General features: G+C 41.7%; 1 protein-coding gene across 1 annotated transcript in view; it reads left to right on the forward strand.

Annotated features, from left to right (window-relative positions):
* Window positions 1–15,808, forward strand: part of basp1 (brain abundant, membrane attached signal protein 1) — a 45,033-nt gene extending 29,225 nt beyond the window's left edge. The window contains exon 2 of the mRNA XM_035800599.2: window positions 12,124–15,808. Coding sequence (XP_035656492.1) covers window positions 12,124–12,812 — 689 coding nt within the window. The 3' untranslated portion in view covers window positions 12,813–15,808. The remainder of the gene's footprint in view (window positions 1–12,123) is intronic.
* Window positions 15,809–19,955: the final 4,147 nt, after the last annotated feature.

Genomic DNA, 19,955 nt, shown 5'->3' on the forward strand with positions numbered 1-19,955 from the left:
TTTCCTGAATTGGCATGAGTTTAAATAGAACGGATGTGTCATCTGTTTTTAAAGGAGTAGGAGAATACAAATAACTGACACAGTTAAACTGTGAAGGACCATCGTGATGCCTCAGCTCTTTGACATCATTAACATTGTACCACCCCCAGGAGACTCGGTAGGCAAGTTGTATCATGCCCTGGTACATAGCCTTGTTCTGGGATACAGGCTGAGGATCAGTCAGTCCCTTCCTTTTGTATCCTGGAGCTCGACCATTACATGGAAGATGCACCATCTGAGGCACGTCATTTGAACAGGTGATTGCTCCCTAGGGGGTGGCCATTCTGGCTTTGTTAGCGCAGTTACGGTTCATGTGATGCCAGTTTTACAAGGTGTCAACAACTGCCTCAAATGTGCAATGGCTCAGTAGCACTAGAGGAGCAATAATGTGTCTGAGTATGTGAATAAATTCCTATGTGAAATAATGATCACCCTAGTTAAAGGTTAAGTGAAATAAATAAATATGGTCTATGGCTTTTGTTACACGAGTGTGTTTAATATACTGTGTGTGTGTGTGTGTGTGTCTCGCTCTCGCTCAGGTTTAAATGACAGCATTGGTTTAGAGATACTATAGTCACTGTAACTACCCACCAAAAAAAACAAGAACCTTTCAGACTAGGGTTGTAAAAATTCTGGAAACTTTACAAAAAGATTCAGCTTTTCCAGATAACCTCCAAACCAGGTTATCAGAATTTTGCTTTGTCAAAGCTTGCCCTGTTTAAGAATATGGCCAACCAGTGTTGCCAGTTTAAACAGAAGCAAAAGGCTTCAAAAGTTTGTCATTACCACTTTAAAAATGTCAGACTTGATTAGCCCGAACTAAAAATGTATCATCCCCTACAAAAATATCCATTAATTATAATCCACACAATAATTCCCATTTACGATAGCTTCAGGATTTTTTAAATTTTTTTTACTACTGTGAGAAACCGGTCAAATTAAGATCCTATATCTGTAGCATTACAAGTTCAAGAAAAATAAAATTTAATGGGAACTAACAGCGTTTCCTTATCAAATCACAATACATCAACCAGCCTTACTTCCAAACCCACCGCATAGACTGCTGTAGGAAATAAATCACACGCGTGAAAATAATATATAATAATAATATATGCCATTTAGCTGACGCTTTTATCCAAAGCGACTTACAGTCATGTGTGCATACATTCTACATATGGGTGGTCCCGGGAATCGAACCCACTACCCTGGCGTTACAAGCGCCATGCTCTACCAACTGTGCTACAGAAGGACCACAAAAGCAAACCGTCTCCGATTGGACTTCTTGAACACTCGCCGTCATAGTCAGACTTAGTCAGACGTTTAGCTGTTTAGTCCAGGTTGGAAGGACAGTGGATGGCCATGTGGTTGGTTATGGGGGATTGTAAATACCATATAGCCCTCGGATGTGCTGGTAGCTTCAGGAGCGTGGAACAGGAGAGCTGCTGAATTGTTCAAGGAGACGTTGCGGACGACGGATCAATCCTGGCCCCCTCTGGGTGTCACACTTTGATACCTAATTCAATACATTACTGATGCTACCCTTACTATGTGACGATGCTCTATTTACAGTATTTGGCTTTTGGGTCTACGTTTGTATGTGGTTGCTGCACATTGGGGTTACTTGTTGTTACATTGTAATGTTTGTACGTTGTGGCTAATTGGCACAGACATGGCACTGCGCTAACTCTGTGCTTAACCATAACTGACTTGTGTAAAAAAACCTACGTTGGTTCTTCTGAATGTCTGCCCTATTCAGCCATTCAACGTGGCTGAAAATTGCTCTGCCTGTGTCCAAATTATTACCTAGTATTACCTCTAAAATACACTAAAATAATCTTGAAGCGATAATAGTGCAACAAATATCTGCTTGTTGTGGATTCAAGCCCTTACAGAGTCTAGCGAATATATTGTATATGCTGTTATCCCGCTGCTGAGGTTTGGTTACACCTGTCCATTAGTTTAAATGCCCTGAAACCCTGACCTGAATGTGTCAGACAACGTAGCGCAACACTGAAATCTTTCCCCCACTTTAAGGGGAAACAACGCCTGGAGCGCTCGCTTAAATTCACAATAACCCAAGATGGGATGTCAAATGAGGTACTCTGAACTGCTCACTTTGTCAGGGTTTCGACATATTTCTGTGTGTGTTCTGAATGTCGGTTGGGTTGGAATATCTCTACAGTTCAATGCAATATGTCAAACCTGTGAACAGCACATCAAATAAGATGTAGAAAGTGTATAATAAAATGCACATGGCAATTTCAATAATTCCTGACTACAAGGGACGTTTTGCTGAACTATTAATGACCAACATTGTAGATTACAGCAACCTGATTCTCTTTGGGCTGTCAACTACTGCACTGGTGTTACTTTAATGAGCTATTAATGACAAACATTGTAGATTACAGCAACCTGATTTACTTTGGGCCTCTTTTCAACCAACTGGTGTTATTGAAATGGTAATAAGCATAGTAGTGGATCTGTGGTATGACTGGTCTTTTCCTATGGTGGACTGACGTTATGACGTTGACAAGTCTAGAGGGAAAGGATTTTCAAATGGAAATGCCACAATATCTTGCGGGACTGAGATTTTAGTGCATATATTTAATTTCCTTTCTGTTGCTTTGCTTTCCTGTTTTTGTTTGTCATTTATTTCCGGCATAGCAGAATAGCAGACAAAGCGCAACTGGAACCGAGTCAGGTCAGCCTTGTTGAATTTTTTGGGGCTAAGATATCATTCAAACTGAAAATGGATCCGTGTTAATTCGCATTCAAACCAAAGCTCTCAAAGCGCATTGAACGAAAAGTCAAAGCTTGCTCACTCGCTCTCATCTTTGCTGAGTCCGTCCTTTGACTCCTAAGCAGCCACTGAACACACACAGATAATTCTTTCTCGGCGGCCATTTTGATCAATAGCCATTTCCAGCGAAGGAGTTTGCCCCAGCTCTGTCAATTTGGGAATTGATCCAAGTAAACACAAACAAATTGTGTATGTCTGTGTGTTTGCACATTTGTGTGTGTGTACTGCCTTGGGCCAAAACAAGCAGTTGACACAGTCTTAAATGTACAGTATGGAAAATTACTCCTTTTTTCAAATGTCTAAGCAATACTAGAAGGTGGACTTGAACTACAAAAGGTCATGATTGATTAGTGGAAGTTAATCTGAAACCAGAGTGCCTTCTGCAGAAAAAAAACAGGCATTACAGTATTTTTTTCAGTGATACATGATGGATAATACTGGTTTATGGAGTTGCAAAATGTTCAATAAATCTTGCTTGTTGCTTATTCCATCTTGATTACAATAATATTCCAACAAAGATTTTGGGAAAGGTTTCTGGAATTTTGCATCATCAGTGTTAATCTTAAAGGGATACATTTAAGTACTGTGTTCATTAGTCCACTCTGCTCTGTACTGGAAGTGTTTTATCGCACACTTGACTGCTGACATGCTACACTTTTGGGGATTATATTAATGGTGGACTGATTTTAACAAAGTACTAACCCTTTAAATACGAGCAAATGGTCTGTCCAGTTTTTTGTTTAACAACTTGTTTCAACTAATTTTGTTTATTTGAGTCGTGCCCAGAGCGCACAGGACCCCCTACCGGGGAATGAGGAACTGAAAACTCTCAAGAGTCATGATTCTACGAGCATGTCGTTCACCATAGGGAACTTATTAGAGCTGTCATTCCTGTCATGTGCTTTAAACAATGTACATTTGTTGATTTGCTAGGCACACAAAAAAATATTATTTCTTGATATTGCATAGCCTGGTTCCTCTCTAGGTTTCTTCCTACGTTTTGGCCTTTCTAGGGAGTTTTTCCTAGCCACCGTGCTTCTACACCTGCATTGCTTTCTGTTTGGGGTTTTAGGCTGGGTTTCTGTACAGCACTTTGAGATATCAGCTGATGTACGAAGGGCCTGTATAAATACATTTGATTTGATGATACACTTGAAACAAGGTCTAGTTGTGGCCGCAACCGGACTAGATTGTGAACGACTCTTGGCAGAATGCATTGCTTGACTGCAGTTTCAAATTCAGTCTTGTGTTTCTTTCTGTGAGCTGATATTTCTGCGTAGCAGTCCTGGAAGAGCTGCACGGCAGTCACGTGCGCACCTTAGAGGGAACACTGGTTATGGGTATGCTTGTAATTGTTAAGGACTGGGGTGTTTTTCAGGATAAAAAAAGAAATAGAGTTAAGCACACGCAATAAAAAAATTACCTGGTTCAGTCAGCTGTCCACCAGACCCTGGGAGATTTAATTCACCTTTCAGTAGGACAAAAACTACAACTACAAGGCCAAATCTACGCTCGAGTTACTTATCAAGAAGTCAGTAAATGTTCCTGGGTGGCCGAGTTACAGTTTTGACTTAAATCTGCCTGAGAATCTATGGGCAGACGTGAAAATTGTTGTCTAGCAATGATCAACAACCAATTGTGACTCAACACCTGGATTCGGTCTTATGTAGTAGCATCATTTGAATTTCTTTTTTTTTAAAGTAGAGAGAGCTACAAAATGGTACATCATACACTGCATTTGAGGAAACGATGGAAAAGTAATCATGTCCAGCCAACTCATATCAGCCAATCATGGCTAGCGGGAAGGTTGTTCACTATCTGTGGCTAAACCAGCTAGGCTTGTAATTTTAACAATTTTATTTGAATATACTAGTTTCCTGAATCAGGTCACAATTTACCGGAGCTTGAAAAATTTTGAAAATAATAATGGGCAAATATTGTACAATCCAGTGCAAAGCTGTTAGACATCAAAGGCTCTGCATGGTCAATACGACGTCTGCATTGGCTGTGCAGCATTTGCGGTGATGCGGCATCTGCAGAAGTCGGGGCATTCATAATTCTTGTGCTTTGCAAAGCAGCACAGAGCTGTTGGGCAGAGCTTTAGTGACGGAAGTTGTCATAGAAATTATAATATAAATAATTAGTTAGTTTATACAGAACCTCCAGCCCCCACCTACAGTCAACCAATCATGTAAATATGGAGCCCTCATTTTTACAAAAATTTGCATTAGAGCTCAATTTGGCTTCTGCATGTCTTCGGCGGTTCCTCAATAGCATCACACCCTTCATACGGCGCCCCCGACCACATTTTCCGATCAATTGTAAATTGATAGAACCAATCTGTAATCACCACCAAAGGTGATTCTAATGTATTGACTCTGGGGTGTGTATATTTATGTAAATTAGATATTTACACAACATGTTTTTTGAAATGTATTGACTACATTTTTAGTTCAGGCTGTAGCACCACTAAATGTAGAATAAATCATGGCGTATGAATACTTCTTGACGGTTCTGTATTTCAAACAACCAATGAGTAACTCCGCCGTTAATCCAGCTGTATATTGAACGTTGAGATTGCCGAAAGACCAATCTCTTTGTCACTGACATGGAGTGGAATGTTAGCTAAAAAAACTGGTACCCAGACTTGAGACGTTCAATCCTCTCCTGGATCAAAATCCCTGTTGCCTATATTAAAAAAAAATTAAAAAAATCCTTGTAATGCACTTTCGATAAATAAAACTGTATACTCCGGTATGGACCAGAAACAATACGAAAATCTGAATACCGCCCAACCCTTAACACACACACAGCTAGCTGGGTCAACCCACATAAAAAATAGATTTTACTATAGAATACTATAGTACTTACTATAGAATTCTAAAGTAAACTGAAGAATACTATACTACACACTGTAGTGTACCTAATATAGGATCTAGTGATATACTGTAGAATACTACAGTAAACACTACCATATTATCTGAAGAAAAACTGTCGTAAATATTACAGTAATGTCCCACAAACACTACACTTTAACTATAGCAAATCCTACAGAATTAAATTTGCATATATACTTCCCATTCCCCTTCCCCTTATCGCAATTTGTGCCACCCATAAGTGGGAAACCTACATGCCAGACAGTGTATATAGAAAAGAGCAGAAGCGCTGAGCTATCCATTCAGACCCCAGTCCGACTTACCTACAGGTAATGGAAAATGGGCTCTATTAGTATTCCTCCAGTAGGTTTCCTGAAGGAGTACTACAGTATCGATACCATAGTCAACTGTAAATACTACAGTATAAGTCAGTATACACTAAAGTATTCACTGAGGAGGAGGATTTTTTTTTTTGGGGGGGGGGGGATTTGGTCCACAAACACTACACTAAATACTACAGTAAAGTCTGCAAAAACTACAGTGAATACTATAGTATTTACACTTTAGTATACTATTGTGTTTCCTCTTGTGGGAAGACGACCAGGGAACTTGCAGGTGACGATTACTTCCCGCGCTCAGCAGTTGCTTGGACGAGCCACATCCCTTAACCCCTTCCCTCTTGGTTTACTGGTCGCATCCCAAATGGCACACTCTATTCCCTCTATAGTACACTAGTGTTGACCAGGGCTCTGGCAAAAAGTTGTGCACTTTGTAAGGAACAAGGTGCCATTTGGGATGCAAATGGCCAAGTTAGCAACGGCATGATTGATGATCCAGTATGCACCGCCAATGGCACTCTGACGTTGTCAGTCTAAATTAACATTTGATATGCAGAAGACTCAAAGCGATGGTGATTCAGCATTAAGGTTAGATGGTGTGGTTCCTTGATTAGGACAATCTTTTCTCTCCTGTCCTGTTGTCCCATGCAATCGTATCTACCGCTCGCTCTCCTCTCTCTTGTCTCCTTTTACAATGTCCATCTGTCTCACTGTTTCTGTCCTCATCTCATTTACCTGTCCCTTTTTTTTTTAACTGCTTGGTCTCTTCGTCCTCTCACTTTCTTCTGCGCTGGCTCCTTAGTTGCTTCTCTATCCCTCGCTCTCCACCACCTCCCTTTGTCTTGTCATCTCCCTTTTTGCTTCTCTGTCCCTCTCTCCTCCCCCCTTTCCTTCCTCCTTTCTTTCCTTCTCTCTGGTATGGGGCAGATGGACTTCTCTCCAGGAGGCCCAGAGGTCTCAGTAATCCGGTAGCCGTGGCAGGCTGGGGCGGCGGCTCCTTTCACCGGTGGTCTAGGATGACACACTGAAGGTCAAGGCTGTCATCCTGAGATGCCCTCCCTTCCTGTCTGGCTACGCTACTGTCATGACCATGAGCCAGCCATGTTACAGTGCTGTGGGAAATGCAATAGGCACAGCCACAAAGAGGCACTATAAGTACCATGCTAACAAGGGTTTATAAGCATTAATAAGCCCTTAATAATCCATTAACAAGGCATTTATAAGTGTTAAGAAGTTACCAGTATTGCCACAGATAAAGACAGCGAAAGGCACAGTAGAAGGCAAGGTTCCATGCCAACAACAGCTTATAATGTGTTATAAGGCACAAATAACTCCCATAACAAGACACTAATGTCGAAACACATCAACTCATTTCAAAGTACTCGGCGCTGCATCTATTTTCAATACGTGATTGGAATACAACAGTTAAGTGCACAACTAGCTACACCCTAAATAAATCATTGACACCCATGGATATCGCAAAATAAGATGTTCTAAAATGCAATTCCACTACTTCACTGAAGGGGGGGTAGTAATGGAGTCATTTGACGTTAGTGCTGCAAATTTGTGTTGTTAAAATGGCGCCTTGAGTATAAGACTTATACTAAGAATTATTTGCTCTCTACCCTTTCAACCATCGTGCTTGTCATACATTGGTCCTCCAGATGAGGGAAATGAGGACGACATCAATTGGTAGATAACGGATACTGTGTGACCTTAGTGGTCATTTTGAGATTATGTGTGGTGACTCAAGTACTCACGATTTGGAAGTTGAAACGGTGATTGACGTTAACTGCTATTTGCTCTTGCAGTGATTCCTGAGACAAAATACTTGCCCTCTAGCTAAGTGGTCATTCATATAGAGTTTTGGTTTGTGTTTGTGGTGTGTAAGAATTTCCCACAATCAATTACTAATTTTAAGTAAAAAATATATATATATTCCATATGTGTTATTTCATAGTTTTGATGTATTCACTATTATTCTACAATGTAGAAAATAGAAAAATAAAGAAAAACACTTGAATGGATCATAACTATGAAATAACACATATGGAATCATGTAGTAACCAAAAAAGTGTTAAATAAATCAAAATATATTTGAGATTTTACATTATTTGCCTTGATGACAGCTTTGCACACACTTGGCATTCTCTCAACCAGCTTCACCTGGAATGCTTTTCCATTAGTCTTGAAAGCGTTCCCGCATATGCTGAGCACTTGTTGGCTGCTTTTCCTTCACCCTGCGTTCTAACTCATCCCAAACCATCTCAATTGTGTTGAGGTGGGGTTATTGTGGAGGCCAGGTCATCTGATGCAGCAATCCATCACTCTCCTTGGTCAAATAGCCCTTACACAGCCTGGAGGTGTGTTGGGTCATTTTCCTGTTGAAAAACAAATGATAGTACCACTAAGTACAATCCAGATGGGATGGCTTATCGCTGCAGAATGCTGTGGTGGCCGTGCTGGTTAAGAGTGCCTTGAATTCTAAATAAATCACTGACCGTGTCACCAGCAAAGCACTACCACACAATCACACCACCTCCTCCATGCTTCATGGTGGGAACCACACATGCGGAGATCGACCGTTCAACTACTTTGTGTCTCACAAAACAGGGCGGTTGGAACCAAAAATCTCAAATTTGGACTCATCAGACCAAGCAATTCTCTTCTTATTGGTGTCCTTCAGTAGTGGTTTCTTTGTAGCACTTTGACCATGAAGGCCTGATTCATGCTGTCTAATCTGAACAGTTGATGTGTTTGTTACTTTAACTCAGGGAAGCGTTTTATTTGGGCTGCAATTGCTGAGACTGGTAACTCTAATGAATGTGTCTTCTGCAGCAGAGGTAACTCTGGGTCTTCCTTTCCTGTGCCAGTCCTCATGAGAATCAGTTTCATCATAGCGTTATAGTTTTCTTTTCTTTCAAAGTTCTTGAAATGTTCCTTATTGACTGACCCTCATGTCTTAAAGTAATGATGGACTGTCATTTGGATTTGCTTAGTTGAGCTGTTCTTGCCATATTTGACCAAATAGGGCTATCTTCCTTCCACCCACACACACACACACACACACACACACACACACACACACACCTTGTCACAACACAACTGATTGGCTCAAACTCATTAAGAAGGAAAGAAATTCCACCAATCAAACATTAACAGCTTTTTTTTCTAAAATAAAACATCCTCCGCAATCTATACCTTTTCCCCCCAGATCTCACTTCTCAGCCGTTGTTGAAATGGATTCCCCCATCAGTTCAGCTTGAAAATTCCTCTAATCTTTGGTCACCATAAGCATCATTCTTGACCGTCAACTGTGGGAACTCAGAGACGCGTGTCCGCCTTTCCAGATCATGTCCAATCCAGTTGTAGAAACGTCTCAAGGATGATCACTGGAAAAAGGGATCCAAGCACAGTGGCCGCCATCATTCTTAAATGGAAGAAGTTGCTTTGTATTTATGGGGTATTGTGTGTACACTGATGAGTGGGGGAAATGATTTAATACATTTTAGAATGAGGCTGTAATGTAACCACACGCCTGAATGCTTTCTGAAGTGTGTGTGTGTGTGTGTGGTACTATGCGTTCAAGGAAAAATAACCATGAAATATTGGTTTGATTGCAATGGAAATAGAATTGGCTGAGCCCTGTAGTTAAAGCTTGCGTTTTCTATGGCTCCACGACAAACTTCTGTCATGGAGGAACGGTCGTGAACAGTGACTACATACCTGAACAAGTCCGATCTCTCTTGGATTCGTATGTAGTGGCTGCTGTTTGCAGGTTAAATGGACTCGTTTGTGTCTGAATTGGAGCCTTTGGTCTGGTTCCGGCCCCTGCATATACACTAAACCACATGTTTAGAGCGAGACACTGCGTCTTTGTGAGAAATTCATTGTGTGTGAGAATGTTTGTCAGGGATTGTGGCCACACAGGCTGCCAGTCAAATGGGTAGAAAAGAGTCCCTATTGTCATCTGTAATAACCCGTGACGGGAACGGTATGGAGTCTGTAGACATTCAGAGCAATTCACATGACAGTGAAATATTAGGGATTATTGGACATGAGGTTACATCACAATTCGTGGGCCTTTAGCGAATGGGCCACAAATATCTTAAACATCGGTCTACACCTCTCAACGTCTTCAGTTTTGATGTTTATTTATTTATTTGACCTTTTATTTAACTAGGCAAGTCAGTAAAGGACAAATTCTTATTTTCAATGACTGCCTAGGAACAGTGGGTTAACTGCCTGTTCAGGGGCAGAACGACAGATTTGTACCTTGTCAGCTCGGGGATTCGAACTTGCAACCTTTCGGTTACTAGTCCAACGCTCTAACTCGTAGGTTACTCTGCCATGTAAAGCACAGTGCACATTCAAATTTTCCACCAGTACACTATGAAATACATTAGTAAGTCAAGAGTTTGTAAATGGTTTGAAACCTCTAGGCTGCACAATGAATTGCCCTACTGGGACGATACATATATTGGTTCATCTATCGATTGATTCTCATCAATCGATAGATTGATTTTAAGTTCATCATAAAGTGCCTTTAGTATCTCGCTACATGAAATGTGATAATGTGGAGAGTATATGTAATACTCTGCTATATAATATTCTCTCATATATGTGTGTGTGTGTGTGTACTCTGCACCTGTTAGGTCTATTGGATGTGCATATGGATGTACACTATTTGGATACATTTTTAGGTATTAAAAATCCTCTTCCCCATAGCGGAGGCAGATGGTCACTCGGGTTCAATTGCGTTATAATAGATGGAGAGAGCCAAGAGCCTGCAGGTATGTGTTCAGCAGAAGCCAAGTCAGACACTAGTCAGACACTGTCTGACTTCTTATATAACTCAATTGTTGGAGGAGATACCTGAAGTGCCCTCTTATCCTTGTCACTGATCCCAAATCCAACTCATTGTTCAATGGAAAGGTATTAATAACCCTGTATTTGGACCATTCACCATTAAAAACATGTTTTCGACACTGTTAGCATGATGTAATACATCAGAGTCAAGATTTGACAACTGACTTCAAACAGTCACGACAATGCCACTAATCACTAAGTCTATCAAGGTTACTAGCTGATGGAGTTGCCATGGAAGCCACGTGCAATATTGTACAATATTAGAAAATAAATATAGACTTAAGCCTCCTTGGCTGCTCATGATAACTATTATATCATGCTTATTACAGTATAATTGCAGTTTTATGACAGGAGTTTCAAGTCCATCGGTACTACAGAAGGTTGGTCATCGACTTGACACCTTAACAGATGTTTATTCATATTTGTAGTAGAAATTTCTCCTTCGCTCCCCAGTCCTCTGAATCAGTGTTTCACCAATATGAACGAAGGGTTGAATGTGTGCATGAGGAATGTATAGCTTTGCATCATCTGTTGCTGAGAATTCCATTAGCCGGCTGCAATACTCTTCAGAGGGACTTTAAAGGTGCTATTTGATAGGAGTGCATGTGGTTAGGAGTAAGAGATTTTAATTTCCACTCGCTCTTGGCGTCGGAGTGACGGGAGTGCTTTTTGCATACTCAATAAAGGGACTGTGATGTTTTGATTAACTGGCACATATGAAGCGAGTGAAGTCTAGCTGTGTAAGACGAAACTTGCTGAAAAAAAATCTGTCTGCATACTGAGAGGTAGAAGTAGCCAGATGCGGATCAGTGGCCGTATATCAAGGGTTTCAGAGTATGAATGCTGATTTTTTTTTTTTAAGATCAGTTTTGCCTTTCGGATCTCAATAAATAACATTACAGGGACTGGAGGGACCTGATCCTAGATCAACATCAACACTGAACGACTTTTGTGTTTGCAGGCAGTAGCATTGTGAAAGATCTTAAGCATTGCTGCAGCAGATTTTTAGAAATCCATCCCTCTGTTGGTTCATAAATTAAGTTGAAAGCAGTACATTTTCATGACTTGTATTGTAATTGCTGAAATGCATACATACATCCTACTTGGTACATCAATGTTGAGTACCAGAGTGCAGTGCATCAGTATATCACCACAAGCTTTTCCAAAGTCTAAATGAATTCCTTTCTTTTTGATCTTTCAGAGACTAAAATGGGAGGCAAGCTCAGCAAAAAGAAGAAGGGATACAATGTAAACGATGAGAAGGACAAGGAGGCCAAACCAGAGGGTGCAACATCCGAGGAGAGCGAACCTCAGAACGACAAAAAGGACGAGGCCCCTGCTCCCGCCGAGACCACCGCGATAGCTAACGACACAAAGGATGTGCCCGCAGCCGATACCACGGTGACCAAGGAGGAAGAAAAGGGCGCCTCCCCTCCCGCCAAGGAGCCGGAAAAACCTGCAGCAGAGCCCAAAGCGGAGGTGTCTAAGGCTGCGGAAGTCACCGACCCTGCCCCCATAGCCAAGGAGAAACCAGCCGCCCCTGCGAAAGAGCCAGCCCCCTCCACTAAGGAAGCCGCCCAAGCTCCAGAGGTCAAGGCCCAGGCGCCTGCACCACCCGCAGCCCAGGCTGAAAGCAAAGACGAGGCCGACGCTAAAAAGACTGAGGCCCCCGCAGTACCAGCGGCTAAAGCCGAGGCGGCCCCTGTTGCCGCTGCCCCCCAGGCCAAGCCCACAGAAGCAGCAGCGGCGGTCCCGGCCAAGGAGGCCCCAGCTGCTGGTTCAACAGCAGCACCACTGGCTGCCACTGAGCCCGCTGCCCTGGTCAAGGAGGCCAATGCCACAGAGGCCCCAGTTCCAAGCAAGGATCAAACCGTAGAAGTTCAAGATTAATGGACACCTCTTTTAAGAAAATACATTACATTAAACAACAAAAATGAAGTAAAATAGAGAAATGTAATAAAATATTAATATTAAAATAATAATGATTTGTTGGAGGAGGATGATTGTGACAACAACCTGGAGAAGGATGATGCTGCTGCCGATTTATTATTGTTATGGTTATTCTATTTTTTTTCTGCTGTAGTATTTGAACTTTAATAAAAGTCTGTGTCAGCCATATGCCCCTCCATTCCAAGCATCATTCCTCCATCCATTTCTGGGATTCAGCATTCTCCGCCTTCATCTCTCTCACAGTCCTCTCAGAGACCTCTGTAGTCTGGGGACCATACACGTACATTTCCCCTAGACAGTGTGCTGCCGATGTCTGAAAAGGGGGTTGAATCTATTTACTAGCTGGACATGCACTCTGTCTGTCCCATCCTCGACTCACCCCCTCCCCCATTCCCCAAACTCTCTCCTCTCCAGAGTGCCGTGTTCTCTGCTACCGTACCTGGCACGTCTGTTTTTTAGCGCCACGTGAGTTCCCTTTGCTGTTCCCGTAGTCGGCAACTTATTTGGTATTTTTGGGTTGTTCGTGCTGTATATGGTCACTCGGTTTCTTGTCGCCTGTTTCACCACAGGTTCACCACCTCGTTCAGACGCTGTCAGAGTTGAGAGGAAATTCTGCGACTTTCCTAGAGGTACAATATGTCGACGCATTCTTAGGGATATGAAAATAACCTAAAGTTTTTTTTTTTTCTTGTTTTGTGTGTGTTTTTTTTTTACAACATTCTTATACCTTAGTTTTTCTAAGAAAAACATTAGTTGTTGATGATCAGGCCAGTTTGAAGCATTTCTTAAATGTTCCTAGAAATCCTGAAAAGCTTTGTAGATTTTTCTCGACGTTCCAGCTCTGAATTCGCAGACATTGGGAATTCTCAGTTCATTTGGGCCACTCTGACTGCAGCAGAGACTCTCCCCCCCCACTGTCTTATTTCAATTGAAAAATAAGACCTATCTACTGCGTTTAAATCACTAACTCAATGGCTCTCAGCCTATATCACAAAGGTGCAATACATTTTACACCCTAAAAAGGGATTGTGCCCAGCTGACAACAGTAGTAGTGTTGTCTGGGGATGAGAGTTCTAAATGAATGATACTGCATGAGGCATCTACAGCCTACTCAGGCTGCCATGGTCCCTGTAACCATGGCTACCATGTGACATGTTCGAGTAGTAAGATGGAAGAAACCCGCACAAGGAAGGGAGCCTCTAATCTTGTCATCTCCACCCACCATGCATTTTTACTCTTTCTGCTCATATATGTTACATATATGTAGGTATACAGTACCAGTCAAAGGTTTGGACACACTCATTCAAGGGTTTCTCTTTATTTTTTACTATTTTCTACATTGTAGAATAATAAGGAAGACATCAACACTATGAAATAGCACACATGGAATCGTGTAGTAAACAAAAAATTGTTTAAAAAAAAATGTGGAATATATTTTATATTCTTCAAATAGCCACCCTGCCTTCATGACAGCTTTGCACACTCTTGGCATTCTCTCAACCAGCTTCACCTGGAATGCTTTTCCAACAGTCTTGATTTGTGGAGGCCAAGTCATCTGATGCAGCACTCCATCACTATCCTTCATGGTCAAATAGCTGTTGCACAGCCTGGAGGTGTGTTGTCATTGTCCTGTTGAAAAGCAAATGATAGTCCCACTAAGCGCAAACGCCATGCTGGTTAAGTGTGCCTTTTAATTCTAAATAAATCACTGACGGTGTCACCAGCAAAGCACCCCCACACCATAACACCTCCTCCTCCATGCTTCACAGTGGGAACCACACATGCGGAGCTCATCAGTTCACCTACTCTGCGTCTCACAAAGACACGGCAGTTGGAACCAAAAATCTCACATTTGGACTCATCAGACCAAAGGACAGATTTCCACCGGTCTAATGTCCATTGCTCGTGTTTCTTGGCCCAAGCAAGTTTATTCTTATTGGTGTCCTTTTAGTAGTGGTTTCTTTGCATCAATTCAACCATGAAGGCATGACTCACGCAGTCTCATCCGAACAGTTGATGTTGAGATGTCTGTTACTTGAACTCTGAAGCATTTGGGCTGCATTTTCTGAGACTGGTCACTCTAATGAACTTATCCTCTGCAGCAGAGGTAACTGGGTCTTCCTTTCGTGTGGCGGTCCTCATGAGAGCCAGTTTCATCATAGCGCTTGATGGTTTTTGCAATTGCACTTAACTTTCAAAGTTCTTACATTTTCCAGATTAAGAAGGAAAGAATTGCCACAAATAAACTTTTAACAAGACACCTGTTAATTGAAATGTATTCCAGGTGACTACATCATGAAGCTGGTTGAGAGAATGCCAAGAGTGTGCAAAGCTGTCAAGGCAAAGGGTGACTACTTTGAGAATCTCAAATATATATATATATGATTTGTTTAACACTTTTTTTGCTTACTACATGATTCCATATGTGTTATTTCATTGTTGTGATGTCGTCGCTGTAGTTCTACAATGTAGAATATGGTATAAATAAAGAAAAACCCTTGAATGAGTAGGTGTGTCCCAAACTTTTGACTGGTGCTTTATATGTAGATGTATTCACTTCATTCATTCATTGAGACCTTTTCGGTCAGTTTCTCCCAGTTGACGCACAACATTTTTATTTTTGCCCAACAATGTAGAAACGTTGCGAGAATGTTGTGTGTCACTTGGGGGATTGTCTCTTCCTCTCTTGACAAAGTAATTGCATGTCCGTGGTTGGGTAAACCTGTGTAGTCCTGTCTTTCGGTGAAGTGCAAAATAGCTTTTTTGAAGTCTGCATTCATGGCAATTACAGTTGATATTTCATTCCATGTCTTACCGCTATCTTCACACCACCTCTAATTCAAACAAAGTCAAATAAAAATGTAAGCATTCAAGTGATATGTACTTGTATAAATGGTGCAGCAGTAATAAAATGTAAGAAATTGATTGAAACTTCAGGCCTCTAGCAAGACCATATTTTTTTCCCCCAGCTTCTTTCCCAAAATACTATCTACTTTTGAACTGTCTCCATCTGATCAGTATTTGGCGTCGGGCTTGGAAAGAGAGCTTGACATGAACATTCAAGCTTTTTAGTTCTGCTCAAGCTAAGTATGCCATGAAACAACTTTAGTTCTGCTCAAGCTAAGTATGCCATGAAACAACTTTTTAGTTCTGCTCAAGCTAAGTATGCCATGAAACAACTTTTTGACTGCAGACCTACTGTATTTGTTGTGTATAATTCCTTGGCTGTAGATATGACAAACGTCACTATTTGCTTAGCAGCTTTGCTTCCTTCCCTATCTGGGTACACTATCCTTTAGTGCTGAATGATTAGTGCTTTTGGAGGTAGTTTCGGTTATTTAAAAATAAGCATGGTTTTCGATTTCATTTTAGATAATACAGTTTTTTTAAACAAATTGGTTTTTTTTCAAGGAAATTCAAAAGCCAAAAACAGTGAGGATTTAATTAGAAAAAAGTAACTTTCCCTTGTATATTTCCACATTGGTAGACATCAACAGAAAAATAGGAAATTACTATGAAATAATAAAATATTTCAGTTGAAGACTATCTTTAATGCCATAAAGTCACCATCTCATCTCTGGCATTAGCAGCCAGTCAGAAAACCATCTCTGTGCTCCCCGTACTGTAGTCTTTGAGCTAGTAGCTTCCTAAGTATGCTGCAGAGAATTTGACTAGTTCTTCAAAGTACATAAGGCATACTTACAAGACTGCTTATTACAAACTACTAAAACTATCAATTGGGTAGAGCTACCTCACGAACTTTCTCTCTCCCTCTCGTCGTTGTTACTTTCCTCTCTCATGACCAGTGTTGCCAACTCCTCAGTAAGGAAAGTAGCTATTGGCTGTCCTAAAAGTCGCTAAATGACGCCATCACCTAATTTGCGTAATTGGCCATGTGCATGTAATTGTGATGGACCCTGTAGGAGAGAGGAATAACTCCGTGGGAGAGACAAAAAGGGAGTAAAAAAACACTCTAAATATGTTTAGAACTACAAATGAACTTTCTTCTGTCATTCTTTTTTTTTTTTATTTTTATGCACAATTCCAACCCTTCTCCTTTATCTGGGCTTGGGACCGGCAAACGTGACCCAAAAGAGACACTGGCAGTTATTTTTTTGTTTTTTATTTTTCTTAATTTGGTTTGGTTTTTAACCTTATGGTCCACTTAGGAGCCTACAACAAGTCACAGTAAAGCATTAACATTTTTAACCACTTTTTTAAAACATTTTGTTTGTATACGATCTACATTAACAATCTAAATGGACCAAAAAGAGACAATAGAACAAAACTGTCAATGGCAATATGAGAACATTACGGTAACTTGTCTGGCCCTAATTCAGGTTAATTGTTTTCTTTAATGTAAGCCAGGGCGGGATCAGTGCTTTCACGTCAGTCTCCAATAACACCAGAAAAAGTTGCTAGATTTTGTCGCTAGTCGCTTTTTTGAAAATGGGTCACTAGAGGGGTCTGAATACTTGCTAAATATAGCGCTATATATAGCGCTAAACCACACTACAGGCTGATCCAACTTTGATGTAATGTCCTTAAAACAAGTCTAAATGAGGCTCAGTAGTGTGTGTGACCTCCACGTGCCTGTATGACCTCCCTACAACGCCTGGGCATGCTCCTGATGAGGTGGCGGATGTTCTCCTGAGGGATCTCCTCCCAGACCTGGACTACAGCATCCGCCAACTCCTGGACAGTCTGTGGTGCAACGTGGCGTTGGTGGATGGAGCGAGACATGATGTCCCAGATGTGCTCAATTGGATTCAGATCTGGGGAACGGGCAGGACAGTCCATAGCATCAATGCCTTCCTCTTGCAGGAACTGCTGACACACTCCAGCCACATGAGGTCTAGCATTGTCTTGCATTAGGGGGAACCCAGGGCCAACCACACCAGCATATGGTCTCACAAGGGGTCTGAGGATCTCATCTCGGTACCTAATGGCAGTCAGGCTACCTCTGGCGAGTACATGGAGTGCTGTGCGGCCCCCCCAAAGAAATGCCACCCCACACCATGACTGACCCACCGCCAAACCGGTCATGCTGGAGGATGTTGCAGGCAGCAGAACGTTATCCACGGCATCTCCAGACTCTGTCACGTCTGTCACATGTGCTCAGTGTGAACCTGCTTTCATCTGTGAAGAGCACAGGGCGCCAGTGGCGAATATGCCAATCTTGGTGTTCTCTGGCAAATGCCAAACGTCCTGCACGGTGTTGGGCTGTAAGCACAACCCCCACCTGTGGATGTCGGGCCCTCATACCACCCTCATGTAGTCTGTTTCTGACAGTTTTAGCAGACACATGAACATTTGTGGCCTGCTGGAGGTCATTTTGCAGGGCTCTGGCAGTGCTCCTCCTGCTCCTCCTTGCACAAAGGCGGCGGTAGCGGTCCTGCTGCTGAGTTGTTGCCCTCCTACGGCCTCCTCCACGTCTCCTGATGTACTGGCCTGTCTCCTGGTAGCGCCTCCATGCTCTGGACACTACGCTGACAGACACAGCAAACCTTCTTGCCACAGCTCGCATTGATGTCCCATCCTGGATGAGCTGCACTACCTGAGCCACTTGTGTGGGTTGTAGACTCCGTCTCATGCGACCACTAGTGAAAGCACCACCAGCATTCAAAAGTGACCAAAACATCAACCAGGAAGCATAGGAACTGAGAAGTGGTCTGTGGTCACCACCTACAAAGCTATGGAGAAGTACAGATCAGGGTTGGGTTGTAAAACATATTTAACTTTGAACATCCCACAGAGCACCATTTTAAATCCATTATAACAAAAAAATGGACAGACTATGGCACCACAACAAACCTGCCAAGAGAGGGCCGCCCACCAAAACTCACAGACCAGGCAAGGAGGGCATTAATCAGAGGGGCAACAGAGACCAAAGATAACCCTGAAGGAGATGCAAAGCTCCACAGCGGAGATTGGAATATCTGTCCATGGTGGGGGGTCGTTTTCCATTTTTTCTTTTTTTCTTGTTTGTTTCACAAATATTTTGCATCTTCAAAGTGGTAGGCAAAAAATGTTGTGTAAATCAAATGATACAAACCCACAAAATATATTTTATTTCCAGGCATCAAAATACGAAAAATGCCAAGGGTGGGTGAATACTTTCACAAGCCACTAATGTTTCTCTTTCTGCTGGTCTGCCTTCAATGACTCAAACTCTGTCTTCAAAGTTTGAATCTGATCCACGTGCACCTTAATCAGATGAGCAGAATGGTACCGCCCTGAGCCCCCGTCGATTACAATGGCCTATGGCATAAACAGTAGATCAATTAAAAATTAAACGTGACTCCCAACACGCAAATGCTGTGTACACATTCTAACAAAACGAACTGCTTTCTTTTGCTCTGCAAAAACACATTCAAGTTTTTCAGTACACAATTGTTTTATTTAACCTTTTTTTAATTATCAATGTTATTACACACATTGTTTAACTTTGGTCGGAAGTTTACATAAAAAACACTTAACCAAATACATTTAAACTTAGTTTTTCCCACCTCCTGACATTTAATCCTAGTAAATATATTCCCTGTCTTAGGTCAGTTAGGATCACCACTTTATTTTAAGAATGTGAAATGTCAGAATAATAGTAGAGTGATTTATTTCAGCTTTTATTTCTTTCATCACATTCCCAGTGGGTCAGAAGTTTACATACACTCAATTAGTATTCGGGAGCATTGCCTTTAAATTGTTCAACTTGGGGCAAACGTTTCGCGTAGCATTCCACAAGCTTCCCGCAATAATTTGGGTGAATGTTGGCCCATTCCTCCAGACAGAGCTGGTATAACTGAGTCAGGTTTCTAGGCCTTCTTGCTCACACACGTTTTTTTTCAGTTCTGCCCACAAATTTTCTAGGATTGAGGTCAGGGCTTTGTGATGGCCACTCCAATACCTTGACTTTGTTGTCCTTAAGCCATTTTGCAACTACTTTGGAAGTATGCTTGAGGTCATTGTCCATTTGGAAGACCCATTTGCTTTAACTTCCTGACTGATGTCTTGAGATGTTGCTTCAATATACCCACATAATTTTTCTCCCTCACGATGCCATCTATTTTGTGAAGTGCGCCAGTT

The sequence above is a fragment of the Oncorhynchus keta genome, chromosome 23, assembly GCF_023373465.1.
Source record: "Oncorhynchus keta strain PuntledgeMale-10-30-2019 chromosome 23, Oket_V2, whole genome shotgun sequence".
Taxonomy (NCBI): Eukaryota; Metazoa; Chordata; class Actinopteri; order Salmoniformes; family Salmonidae; genus Oncorhynchus; species Oncorhynchus keta.